We start from the raw sequence: 14,120 nt of genomic DNA on the forward strand, positions 1-14,120 counted from the left end.
TAGAGACACAGGTTAACCTTTTGTCTCGGGCTAGAGCGGCTGCCGCGACTCGTGGCTATCCGGACTCGGAAGGCCACCCACAACACCATTTCCCGCTCCAATAAACGGTTCTCTCCTCCAATTCCTCCTACCAGCAATGCACTTGTGTTCAGAGGTGAAGCCGGCTTTGAGGGTATCGGCGTATCGATGTCTTGATCTTTGTTACAAGCTGGCTTCCCCATGTGGTGTAATGCGGGCTGCATAGTGAAGCATGGATATCTACCGAGGAAGTATGTTTACATCCCAACTTTATGCTCCTTCACCGCCACCGCCTCTCTCCCCAGTCGTGTGTACTGCTCGCCACGCGCGGCGTCTTTTTCCCTCGGACATTGCGCGAGGCATCGCGCTCTTCGGCGACTCTCTCTTCCTATCCTTTGAAGCCCCAATCCCCTTCCCTGGACTGGGTCGTATGAGGGTGAACTCCCCGTTGAGTTCAACAATATCCCCAGGCCTTTTCTCTTCCCTCCTTTGTTAATAAATCACCACCACCACCACCCCTGTGCGGCGCACTAGAGCCAGCGCTGTGATTGGCGTAGCCGCACTTTAATGAAACGTCACTCTCTACCAACCAATCCTGTGCGTCCTTAGTCTGTTACGTAGAGGTTGAGCCACTGTCCTTATAATTAAACATAGCAAATCCACAATACCCCAACATAGCAAGTTCAACCAAAGGAAAGTCCACCTGGACTATCACAGGGTGAAAGGGCTCTGATTTTTATAAAGCGTTGGCAACACCCCACTGCGGGTGTGTGCTACTTTGTGGGGCTCCGGAAGCTGGAGGGGGGGGGGGGGGGGGGGGGGAGTGTTGGATTGGGTCGGCGTCTCTTATTTTTTTGTTCCAGATATGCCCTCCCGGCCAACGGGATTCCGTCGCGCTTTCGACATCAACGACCCACACCCCCTATGGTGTGGGCTTGCCAACACACCCCCAATCACAACCCTTCCTTGAGCGGCGGGAGGGCCTGCTGACCAGCTCCTACCACGGCTTCCCCCCCTTGACCTAGCGTCTTCCTCCTGGTGTAATAAAGTCTCTCTCTCTCTCTCTCTCTCTCTCTCTCTCTCTCTCTCTCTCTCTCTCTCTCTCTCTCTCTCTCTCTCTCTCTCTCTCTCTCTCTCTCTCTCCTACCACGCTGACCACATCTGCAGCCAAATCCCAAGAATACCTGGCCCGAGCCAAACCCACCCCACCGACCGACGGCTCAAGCACCGCTGTTTGCTGAAGTACATGTTTATTCTACGCTACTCGTTTTTTTTTTTTATTTCTCGCCATTCACTTCAAGTCTCCAATTTTCTTCAGTTTCATCATCTGCCTAGTTTTTAAATGGCTGGTAACAATTTTAACCTCCTTGGTTGGTAACCTTGGATGGTGGCACATACCCAGGGCCACGAAAAGCATTGGTCAGGTAGCAAATTGGTCTTGCATGTCCAGTGCAGTACACGATCTAGGGTTCTATTACCACCAGCACCACCCGACTTGCGCAACTTGGTTTCTCCCGACGGTTACTGACATAATTGACATCCGCCGCAGCCACCAACGTCAACGCCTCTCCGAAACTGCAACAGGTCTTCATATCTTACGCACATTAGGATACCCGTCCCGTCCTCCCCGACCTCAAACAACTCCTCTAGACAGCAAAATACTCCAACATATTACCGTAGCACCTATTCCCCGCCACATGGACAAGGAACGCAATCCCAAACGCCGTCTTATTCGTGCCGCATACTACGCCAAGAAAGTAAACCGTGATACCGACAGCCGCCACGTATTCACAGATGCGGCATTTGAAGATAACCTCGGTGCGGTCGCCTTCATCACTTCAGAGGGTGCTCACTACTCCATCACTCGACGCTGCACCTCCCCAGAAGAAGCCGAACTTCTCGCTATTGCTTTTGCCGCTGCTGACAACACATCCCCCGTCAGCGCGACCAATATCTACACCGATTCGAAGTCAGCATGCCACCACCTGGCTCAAGGTCTTGCGTTCCCCTCCTCACTGTCCCTCTTCAACAACGTTAAAGGGCCTTTTCACGTGCACTGGATCCCTGGTCACGCAGGCGTCGCAGGGAACGAACGCGCTCATCAGCTTGCCCGCGAAGCTCTCATCCGGGCCCCTGTCGACGCTCGCGACACAAATCCTTGTCCTCCCCCTCCGCTCCCCACCTTAGCAGACATTCTAACCATACGCCGCACGTTCCCTTCCCTCCATTCCGGGCTTACCCGTCGCGAGCAACTAGTCATTCGGCAGGCGCAAGCATATACACTGCACACACCCACTCGGCTCCATCTGTTCCAACGCACGCCAGACACCCCTGTCCCACTCTGTCCCCACTGCCTTATTCCCCCTACCCAGGACCACATTCTGTGGGAGTGCCCCTACAACCCAACCCAACCACACAATTACACCGGAGAGTGGCTGGCTGTTGCGGCGAGTCTCCAACAGCAACGGGAACTGGCGGCCCACATCATCAGGGCCCTCAGCGGCTGCCTGGACCGAGGCGGCTGATTCGCCCCACCATCCCATGAACAATAAAGTTTCTATCTGTCTATCTATCTAGGGTTCTTCTTCTTCACCATTTTCATCTTCTTCTTATCGACGGTAATCACGCACACCCACGTATAGGATGAAGGACCTGAGGAAATAACATAATGGGATACCACCGGGGCTAAACCGGATTAAGTGCGACCATACCAGGCAGGTTCCCTGGGACGCAAACAGCGCTTCCTGGGCAGAACCGGATCTGCGTGGCATTCGGACGAAGTTTCCTTCCAATGATCCCGGGAAGAAGATGAGTACTTTTATTAGAAGAGAAGGTTCTATTCCCATTCGGAGAGAGGGATGGTGGTGTGGAGTTGGGCTCTGCGTTGGTTGAAGACAATAAACTGGATTTGTGCCTCCGATGACATAGGCGTACGTATTCATGTTTCAGCATGTTAATGGAGAGGTTGTGGGCACATAGCATTGGACGGCGTGGGAACAGACTCGCAGCTCTAGACCACTCGTGCAAGACCGTGATTTGTGCCTCCGATGACATAGGCGTACGTATTCATGTTTCAGCATGTTAATGGAGAGGTTGTGGGCACATAGCATTGGACGGCGTGGGAACAGACTCGCAGCTCTAGACCACTCGTGCAAGACCGTTATCCATTTAGAATCGCTCTACGAATGTGAGGGTAGAAGTACCGACACTGTGAGGGCTTATGGGAATCGAGGGGGCATTTGTAGGGGTGCGAATGTGCGATATCGTGTGAATTTGGGTGAGAAGCAGATGAGGTGGTGTAGATCGGCTGATTGATCGATTTCTTTCTGTTTAAATGTTATCTTTTTTGTATGTATTGCATCGTGTGTACACGTCTATTTCGTATATTTGCAATATTTTGTTCTGTGAACCCCGTATTGATGGGGATGATGATTATCTTCCCTTGGCACTTCCGCTATTCGCACCATTAGTGTTGATTTTATAGTTGGTGTGTCCCTATCTCATGCCGTACCTCATTTTCTGGCAGTCTACTTTTTTTATTCCCGTTTATATACAATTTTTTTCCTAAACGAGTACATCTAGCACATTCATTATATTTCTCTTAATCCCAAGCCCAGTTTTTTTCTCTCAGTTAGCGCCCATTTCCTGGCCAATCCCCTGAGTGGGTATGAGCCATTCTCTTGGCACCAACCTACCAACCAGGTTTCGCAGGTCTTCTCTTGGCACCAACCTACCAACCAGGCTTCGCAGGTCTCCTCGACTACCAGCCGCAGGCAGTTGGAAAGCATACTTCAACCGCAGATCAACGCAGCGAGGAATGGCCGCCGCGACAACCGCACTAGCGACGTCCGCCGTGACCGCCCTGGTCCCCGTCGAGCTGCCGCATCGGGAGCCGCTGTACGCGCCCTTCTTCGGCATCATGGGCTCCGTGTCCGCCATGGCGCTGTGCGCCCTGGGCGCCGCGTACGGCACGGCCAAGGCCGGCTCGGGCATCGCCGCCATGGCCGTCATGCGGCCGCAGCTCATCATGAAGTCGCTCATCCCGGTCGTCATGGCGGGCATCATCGCCATCTACGGCCTCGTCGTCTCCGTGCTCATCTCGAGCGCCCTGGGCGGGCACGGCTACCGCCTGTACACCTCGTTCCTGCACATGGGCGCCGGGATGAGCGTCGGCGTGAGCGGCATGTCCGCCGGCTTCGCCATCGGCGTCGTGGGCGACGCCTGCGTCCGCACCTGCGTCCAGCAGCCCAAGCTGTTCGTCGGCATGGTGCTCATACTCATCTTCGCCGAAGTGCTCGGCCTGTACGGCCTCATCGTTGCGCTCATCTTGTATTCTCGCTGACGAGGACGCTGCCACGTCCTCATCGTTTCCGCGTGGCTCTGCAGTAATCGAGCTGTTTACCCTGGTGAATAAAACGGACACTGCTCCGCTGTCCCTGCGATTACGCCGCACAGATGAGTGCTTCTTTCTGAAGTCTTCCACACCTACCCCCGCGCTACGCTACCTCATTGCATGTACCCAATTACATGCATACACGTTAACTTGTACACACTGTCTTGCGTGCACGCAACACTTAGCCATAGGGTGTGGGAAGGACGACACTCACAATGCGTAACTCACCTACGTACCAAACCCCACCTTTGAGCAGTATGCGAGGGCCAGCTGAGCAGCTAACGCCCTCAAGAGCAGCACCGGACTAGTGGAGGACAGGGCCCAGTACAGGGCAGCAAAGGACCAAGGCTTCTTGGACTAAGGAGACGTACCTCCCACCGAGTGGGAACACGACCGGCTTTATAAGTATTTATAAAACTGGTCGTGCTCGGGAACAAGTTAAGAACGGCAATAGCTCATGTGCGGTATCACTCCACCTAAGCGACGGACCCGGATGTCGAGTGCGCGTTTTGAAAGAAGATTGCTGTGAATGTGTGATATCGTCTGCCTTTTCTCACGTAGCTTGTTTCTTGTTTGTCGTCGCTGCAGTAGATTGTAAATATATTTAGTAAAAAAAATCACGCAAACGTCTCGTACCATGTTCAAAATATTCCCAGAAACGCATTACTTGCGCCGCGCGGAGTAATATCCGGCTGCAGTGATGAGGCACAGCGCCAACTTCCGTTGCCGTTGTAAGTTGTATTAAAGTATATAGTACAACTTATTTATCCTTGTCCTTTCTGTAGGGCACCCAGTATTAGATCTCAACGTCTACACGAAAAAAAAACTCCACACTGTCGGGGTATAGCTTGTATTCACTGGCAAGGCGCGCATGCAGGTAAACATGTGAGTGTGCCGTCAGTGGGTACGTCCGGCTCCGCGGGATGGCGGTACTTGTGCGTGATGGGCGCATGACTGTGTTGTACGTTCCAAACTCTACCTCACCGAACGCAAAGTAAGGCCTCGAGTCCAATGTGAGTGCGATTAATGACACCTTTGTTGACACCACCGTTGAGAACCGGGTTGAAAGGGAGCAGACGACGCACGCCGGTGTTTTTTTTTATTCGGCGTGCGGGCGCAGTGGCACAAGCCGCGCCATGTCCGTGGCGCATCGGCAATGTATGTGGCCGTTTTCAGTGTTGCCAAGCGAAGAAATTGACAGCTAAACTTTTCAATGAATACCACCTATAGTTAGTTCGTGGTAGCCTACGTATGCTAGTACCAGACGACGGTGCGGATGAATGAGGCGCGGTAAAGACCCTGCCTCACTCCATGCACTCGAGGGAACCTGTGGGACCACAAAACGTTAGGTCTTACGCTCCTGCAGAGCGGTACACGAATGTTTCGTAGTAAAGTATACCTGCCACCAGTTACGTACTGGTGGCACGTACAGCACTCAGACTGCCATTAAGGCAAAACACACGTGCGGAAAAGGACGCACCTGCGCGCGCATCTTCCGCGCCGAGAACCGGTTTGGCTGCTGGAAGACCGCCGAATCGGCCGTTTCCGCGCGCGTACAACCTGCTAGATATTTTGCCGCGCTGCGTCAGTAACCGAATCGCTCTAGTGCGCTTGTCCACCGCTTTATACCAGGGCCGCAATGATCATACATCTGTCTCCATATTCTCACGCCGCACCTTCTATCACGCGAAAAAAAAGACTCCAAAGCTTGATCAGACTGACTCCCTTTTTTCCCACAAGCAGTGACTGGTCAGAAACTCTGTCTGTTTACCATATTTTAAAAACATATAATTGCCTGTCCCACACCCGCACACCTTCGCGTCCAAATCAAGGCCTGCTTAAAATTGATCTGACATCGAGTGAAACACGCGTTCCGTTATCGTTTTTTTTAATATTCAAAACAATTTTGTTTTGTTCCGGGCAAGAGGTCACGATTTTTGTTAGTATCTCTCATCAAGCCCTGCAAACTTTACGCCAGAATCTCCATTTTCCCCTCGCACACATCGCATGGACTCCAGGCCACGTGGGATTAGGATGTAACGAAGCGGCTCAAGCCGCGTCCCGCGAACATGTACTCCGGGCCGTTGCCGACTGCCCTGGTGGCCCCCTGTCATTCGCCTCGCCACCGACCCCGTCCACTCCTCTCCTTACATACGCCGACATCCTCGCCCACTATATATGCTACAATGACGGGAATATCCCCCTCCTCACCATATTTTCTCCAGGACCGACGCAGTTACACTACGCAGTCTACGACGGACACACCACGCCGTGTTCCCAACCCAATACCCAGCCACATGTCACTTTTGTTCAAACATGGGAACTCTACTGCGTAACCGTAGAATGCTCCAACACCCCTATCCGACCGCCTCTCCCCAACATTACCACACAACAGTGGGTGGAGTTGCTGGCCAGCTCGTTGGTAGAGAGGGGGCAGAGCGAGCAGGTCACCTCCAAGGCATCCTGGACTGAGGACGCCTCTCAGCAGCCGGGCGCCCTAACATCGCGCTTGCTGTCTTCAGTAAAGTTTATTCAAACAATCCAACACAGTCCCAGCTCACAAAAGACAAGCCACCACCCTCAGACGATGATTCGCACCGCACTCTCCTCCATGTCATCCACCCGACGGAGCATCAAGCCGCCTGTAAGTGTCCTGTGACCCGGCACCCTATACCATCAGGTATGGGAGTACCAGCAAACTCCAGGTCGCAACCAACACATCCTTAATCCTTCCATTCAAGAGTTGACGGCGCGATTGGCTAGCAAGGACCCTGCGATCCAGCTTGACCTGGTGAACAGGGCCCGCGCAGCCAGCAAAAGCCAGGGTATCCCGGACTAAAGCCACTATAGTTCATTCCACAAGATAGGTGCAGCACTGTGGAGGCTACATTGTTGTCAACAGCCCGCCCCCTCAAGGCGCCTAACTCACCGCGAAGGAAGAGACAAAAGGCGCCGGGGCCTTGCGGTTCCACTTGCCGAGAGGGAAGAAGGGAATGTCCTTTCAGGACCCCCTTCACGGCGAGTTACGCGCCCTCAGTGGGCGCACTGTTGACAACAATGTATCCTACACAGTGCTGCACCTAGCTTGTGGAATGAACTATAGATCAGCTTGTTTAGTGGCTCTATCCCGGACTGAGTGTCTCTTCCAAGTTCCACTTGACGGGTGCCCTAACAGCGGCACCATGTTGTTCATTAGAGTTCTTACTGCGAAAGCCATAGGTGTCTCATCAAATGTGAAAAGTTACCGTAGTCGCAGTTGTCGTCGGCGTCGACATGAATGGCACCAAAATGGCCCCCGCTGTAAAGACAAAATAAATTGGGTTTGTGTCACCTTTGGGATTTGAACTTTTGTCGCCAGGGCAGCAGCCATCTGCTCAACCACAGCGTTAACTCGCATGGAACAAGATTTAGCCTGTTGCGTGCACCGTGACAGGGGCACGTGACGGCACGTGCGTAGAACTGGTGGACGCAGAGGAGAACTATGACATGTGGGAAAGCTGCCGTGTGAATTGCGTTAATATATCTGCCAGTTGGAGTAATTTGTGTCAAACGACGAAGAAACGAAAGCGAAGAAAGAGACGAAAACACGGTGTTGCAGTAAGGCGTCTTTCTTACCATAGTGAGGAAGAAAGCACGTGCGTGAGCATTCGTTCATTCTCAGCAAAAACCGAAACCGAATGGCATAACGTGTGCTTGAACTTGTTAACACGTGTGACACTCGTTAATTACTGTGAGATATATTGGGTGACACTCGTTAGTTCATCCAGCCTATCTACGCCCACTGCAGGGCGAAGGCCTCTCCCATTAATCTCCAATTATCCTGGTCCTGTGCTAACTGCGACCAATTTATCCCCGCAAACTTCGATCTTGATCTCATTCGCCCATCTAACTTTCTGCCGCCCCCTGCCACGCTTGCCTTCTCTAGGGATCCACTCTGTTACCCTCAATGACCAACGGTTGTCTTGCCTTCGCATTACATGCCCTGCCCACGTCCATGAATACGCCAATTAGCTCGTTAATTATTGTGGGGTATATTGAGGCGATTTCCGTCTCTGCGTGTTTCTAAAAGTTTACCGTTCGTCCGCGTGGCACGTCGTCATTGCGCAACGATCGAGTACATGTACAGCCGGTAAAACGCTTGTCTATAACAGCGATTTCAACTTCAACCAGCTACATCCGAAAACTGCCGAAACATACTCATCCCAAACATGTCGGAGGCAAAAGCGAAAGGCTAAGACTTCAGAATTCCGCAGTAGTTTTATTCAAATCCCGCTCCGGCGGGGCAAGATAGGGCTGAGAGTACGAACGCTGTGTTATAGACAAGCCTTTTACCGGCTGTACGTACGTACAAGGGGTGGTTACACCTTTTAATTATAGTCACAAGAATTGTTTCTTTTATTCTTTGATACACTGCTGGCTATATCACTCAGCACCGATGATAGTCAAAATCGTGACTGGGCACGACACCTGCCTTGGAAGGTGGCGTCTGATATTAGGAATGTGGGTCAATCGATCTATCCACAGGGTTCAAATGATGAGGCATCCACACGCAAGGAAGTCTCAAGGGCGCAAAAATAGCCCGCAAGGCGGAAAAGAGAGCAAATAGTATTGAGCACGGACAGACGTGATCGATGGCCAGGGCTTGTAGAAAACATGTGAAACCCAAAGGAAATGCTTCAGTTAGCCAACCAAGCGTAGGCGAGAAGCTCCGCTAGCAGTATCCCATGCGAGTGTTGGAAACAGAGAATTCGAATATTTAATTCGTGTTTATGCTTGGTAAAGTCGCCAAACCTTGATGAGCAATTGTCTTCATAGTTTATATACATTCGATGCCGGATATATCGAACCCAGATAGATCGAATTCTTGCATATATTGAACAGTCCAAAATCCCCTTGGAATTCCTATGCGAAAGAAAATATTTTATATATCAAATTATCGATATATCGAATTTATTTGCGATCCCCTTGGAGTTCGATATATCCGGGATCGACTGTACTACGTCTCTTATGCAGCCGTGGACACAGTGGAGGAGATTTAGGGCATATAGTTCCATAATTATACTAGAGTGAACACTGAGTACCATTGAGTCTCTCAATCTTGCTATTTAAAATCTCCAGACTGCCTGTTTGAGTCTCTTTCAAAATGGCCGCGTGCTTGGTCAGTAAGGTTTATGTTATTACCAATCTTTTTCAACTTCCTTATAAAAGTACTGAATACGCGTTTTCTTTGGTAAGAAAAGTTTTATTCGGTACAAAGATACAAAGATGACAATTATATTAAGAACAGACACTTTACATTCATCTTGCAATGTGTGACAACGGGGGTGTCGCGGCCGTCGCGTACGGAAAACAACATGGCGGCTTGCGGATGGCAAGAAATAAAAACTAGCAGACGGCTTTCATAACTCACTTGGCGCGCAGTTGTCAGCCTTTCAATGAGAGACGTCCTTTGACGTCCCCGGAGCCGTGGAGCCAACTGATGCGGTGAGCATCACCCCAAACGTTGCAGTTGCCAACTAGCGCTAACGCGGTCGTCGTCATTGTCTCGACCGCCTCACCCAAACGGCCCCGATAGAGTTTCTGTTGTCGATCACGGCCTTTCTGACGTTCCCAATGACGCTTTCGTTGCCTAAATCTTCGTTTTATTTTCTTGCGCGCCATCTCGTTGTTGTCTTTCAACTCTAAAAGCTGGCATCTGTTGCAAGTGTCGCACTGGGGATCGCAACAAGTATCGCGTCAAAGTTGCGGTGAAACTTCACCGTCACTCATCCAGTACTCTCTCTCAACTCAATTAAGCGGGATGGGTAGTCATGTGTCAAAACTTGGTGTAGCTAGAGTACTTTTGACTTCGCAGAGATTTTCCCTCCCAGGCACGGGCGTCGGACAACTCGCGAAAGCCGGCTTGGGTGCGCAACGCTTTTGCTGTGATAAGATAAGCGATCGTGGTCCTCTTGTCTTTCCCCCAGAGCCTGATTGTGGGGGGCATGAGACCCCTCAAGATGGCGCCTCCCGCGTGAAGTAGCAGACGGAAAACAAACAGCCGGCCAGCAGACGACATGGAACCCTCCGGTTTGACAACCGCCGAGGCACTGCGGCGTTTACATCTCAGCCTCAAAACGGAAGTGGACTATTTTAAGGTGAGTGTCAACTAGCTTCTTTTACTTTCCATATCAATCATATTAATCTAATTAACTAATCATATTAAGCAATTACAACATAGGTCGTGTCAAATTTTCCTTTCGTACAATGCTACATATGGGAATTAAGATTTGAAGTGGAAGGGTTAATTCTAAATCGTGTTTGGCCACCATAAAGATGCCATCCACATAAGGCTCTTGTGTTTGGCCAACATAGAGATGCCATGCAGATTAAGGTGCTTAATGTGTCTGTACCTTGTACTTCATTGCAGGTTCTTTAATGAGTTCACCGTGGTTGGCCGCTAGCCATCCGCATAAGACTCTTGTGCTTGGCCAACAATAGAGATGCCATGCAGATTAAGGTGCTTAATGTGTTTGTACCTTGTACGTCATTGCAGGTTCTTTAATGAGTTTACCGAGAGTAGATCAGAGTTCTCAAGGTTGCATTGATATGCAAAGCACTGCATGGACTTACGTTGCTTGCAACACCTTTGAGGTCTGGATCAAATATCCTCTTACAGTCCAGAGAATCTCCTGCGACTTGGCTCGGCGAGGCGTTCCATCACAACAACCCGCACTCCATGTTCCGGTGGCCTAGTGTGGTCCTGCTGCTCTTTGAAATAGTGGCGTTCGTGGTGGCCTACTCTCTCGGAGGGTGAGTTTTTGCCGATGCACATATACAGAACCTACAGTTGGCTTGAAAGTGGAGTCAAGGTATACAAACCGTCGCCGGTACAAACCAAGGGCCCCTTTGGTTTCCAGGTGCTCTCTTAGTGCAGACATCACTGCCACTGTATCCCGGGTCTTTTGCGGAACTAGAGCAGGCTGTAATTGGTGCGTAAGCAAAGTGTAAAGGGGAACATAACAGACAGAAAAAAAAGTATCAGCTTGAAGTCAAGCGTTCATCCTGTTGCCGCTTGTGTTTTATAATGGCTAATTTTTCCTGGGCGGAATTATGAGTTTTGTCCATTTCATATTCATTTCAAAGTAATCACTTTGGGCGAGCTCTGATTGGCCAAGAGCGGGCAACACGCGTGCGACGCAAGTCATGCTGGGCAGGGCATTGGTTTCCGTGCAGTGGTGCAGGTTAAAGGCCTCGCACGCAGCTATGTAACGTCTTGAAAACAAACGCAGAGTGGACATTTTTAAAATGAACACAACCCAGACTTCCGTACTTCGTGTACAGTTACTTCCACCAGCCTCTCAACCCATAGTTCTACCCTTCACCATTTTAATATCTAACATTGTAGGTGTAAAAGTTTTTCGTCATTTTAGCCGGTTATTCGTTGTCCCCAAGTTCACCATTATACATGCATATTTGTGAAATATTATGCATCATGCATTGTTTAGAGGTAGAAGTAGGGTGATTTATGGTTTTGATGTCGTAATATACCCGCAGGGGACCTGTGCTGGTCGGGGACTCCCTGTTCCTGATTGGAGTGCTGGCCCTGAACGTAGCACTCGTCGTTTGGGACACAAAACTGCGCCACTCTGAGATGAGGCATCGGGCCCAGGCTATGGTGGCCACACTAGCAGGTACGCGAGACTCCAATATGCGCTCTATTTCTGTTAGTTTATTATTATTTCTGTGCCAACGAAAAGCTTTATTGTGAGAGCACCTTGATCGGCTGTTGTGCCTTGCATGTACCTAGTAACAATGAGACAGTTATAAACACTTAAGAACTACAATAAAATTATTGCAATTTCCCATACCAAGAGCAAGTGGTTCTTATTATTTATCGCAGTGGATCAGTCCCTAAGGTGTGCTGCTGAGACCAAGGACACGGGTTTGGTCCCAGCCGCGGTGGCCGTTTTTCCGATAGAAGGGACAAATGAAGCAACTGTGAGGCAAAACTTTAGCGAACGTTAACCCGCCGCGGTGGCTCAGTGGCTAAGGCGTTGCGCTGCTGAGCACGAGGTCGCGGGTTCGATTCCAGTTCGCGGCGGCCGCTTTTCTGATGGAGGCGAAAAGCGAAAACGCCCGTGTGTACGAGATTTCGGCGCACAATAAAGATCCCCAGGTGGTCGAAATTAATCCGGGGCCCTCCGCTATGGCACGCCTCATCGCCTGCATTGCGTCGGCACATTAAACCCTAAAATCAATTGATCATTAGCAAACATTAAAGATTCCCAGGTAATTGAAACTAATTCATAGCTCTCTACCGCAACATGCCTTTAGCCCAGTTGTAGCTTCGGTTCCGAAAACCGGTTTCTTTTTTTTTTTTTTGCAAATGATTTGTACAAAGCAAGTTTGGGCACCCTTCAATTTCCTTATGATTGGGTTTTACTCTAGGTTTACGAACGGGTGCGCTTGAATGTCCACTGCGTGCGATGTACTCATATTGTACTCTGTCTTGCATAAAACGATCGAATCGGAAATATCAAAATGGCTTGAAAATACAGCCGATAGTGGTGTGGACTTCCAACCTCACTTGGCTGTTTTTCGCATTGAAATTTCACAGCAGGTGTAATCGTGGAAGTGTGCTGAAACGCCTTCACTATCCCTAATTACTATGTCTGGATAGAACACGTAGCCTGTATGCCATTTTTATGTTCTTACGCAAGCTGGCAAAGAATGCAGCATTGTTTTGCGTGCGGGGAATCGGTTTGGAGCATTTTAATTATTGTTTTCAGGAAGGAATTGCTGAGCTTAGCTGCTCTGCACACAGTTTTTTACGCTGCCACATCGCCTACGATAAAATGCAACAATAAACAATGCAAACATTCAGTATTGATTAAGAAACAAGCTTTCTATTGCGTATTGAAATGTGTCCAAACCCTCCAAGCAATGACTGCTGCTACATAAGCAATTGTTCTGCACCATGTGTAGCAATGTAGTCATGGACAAAATGGAATGAGGACACGAAAATATGAACCAGAACACGCAAAATCAAAGAATTGGGTAGTGGAAATAAAATAATGGCTCGCTCGTGGTATATTTGGAAAGACACATTTTCTATCTTTGTTACTATAATAAATCCTTGTAACAATTTCACTTTCACGGATAGAGATAGCACTATTTGTGTTTTCTGGTTCATATTTTCGTGTTTGCGTTTCATTTGTCCATGACTGTGCGAGGCATTCCCTTGGTTACAATAGAGCACCGGATCGGTAAATTACTTGAGTAATGTGGTTTGTTCGTAAACTTTTTGTAAATGCATGCCGCAAGCTCGTTTCAGGCCCTGATAATGAAATAAGAACGGAATGTGAAACAAATTGTATTGTAACAGAGGTAACTTGAGATGCACCTTGGTAACTTGAGATATGCTATAAATATACCTTGAGATGTATACCTAGGTAACTACTAGTTAATTATATAACTACTAGTTAATGTATCGGAATTTTGACGCTTGTCAAGGACCCCCAGAATCTGGAGCTCTCCACTACAGCGCTCCTCTTAACCTAGCCATAGCTTTGGAACATTAAACCTGCAAAACTCAACTACCGGGTAGCTGTATAACTAAGTATATATTGTCACGCAGCCACGGATGACACAGGGCTCTTGGAGGAATAACGTTTATTGGAGCGAACTTGTGCTTTGCAGTGAACTTAAAGAAAACGCAAACGCTGAA

At 49.5% G+C, this 14,120-nt stretch overlaps 1 protein-coding gene and 1 pseudogene across 1 annotated transcript in view; both read left to right on the forward strand.

The window, feature by feature from the left end:
• The first annotated feature begins 3,838 nt into the window (after positions 1–3,838).
• LOC144139200 (V-type proton ATPase 16 kDa proteolipid subunit c pseudogene) lies at positions 3,839–4,360 on the forward strand (annotated as a pseudogene).
• A 5,391-nt stretch (positions 4,361–9,751) lies between these two features.
• Positions 9,752–14,120, forward strand: part of L(2)k05819 (transmembrane protein 94-like protein l(2)k05819) — a 51,714-nt gene continuing 47,345 nt past the window's right edge. The window contains exons 1-4 of the mRNA XM_077670283.1: positions 9,752–9,895; positions 10,378–10,548; positions 11,070–11,203; positions 11,948–12,084. Of these exons, the coding sequence (XP_077526409.1) occupies positions 10,468–10,548; positions 11,070–11,203; positions 11,948–12,084 (352 nt within the window). The 5' untranslated portion in view covers positions 9,752–9,895; positions 10,378–10,467. The remainder of the gene's footprint in view (positions 9,896–10,377; positions 10,549–11,069; positions 11,204–11,947; positions 12,085–14,120) is intronic.

Source organism: Haemaphysalis longicornis, unplaced genomic scaffold, assembly GCF_048455015.1.
Source record: "Haemaphysalis longicornis isolate Haplotype H1 unplaced genomic scaffold, Haemaphysalis longicornis Haplotype H1 scaffold_5, whole genome shotgun sequence".
NCBI classification, from domain to species: domain Eukaryota; kingdom Metazoa; phylum Arthropoda; class Arachnida; order Ixodida; family Ixodidae; genus Haemaphysalis; species Haemaphysalis longicornis.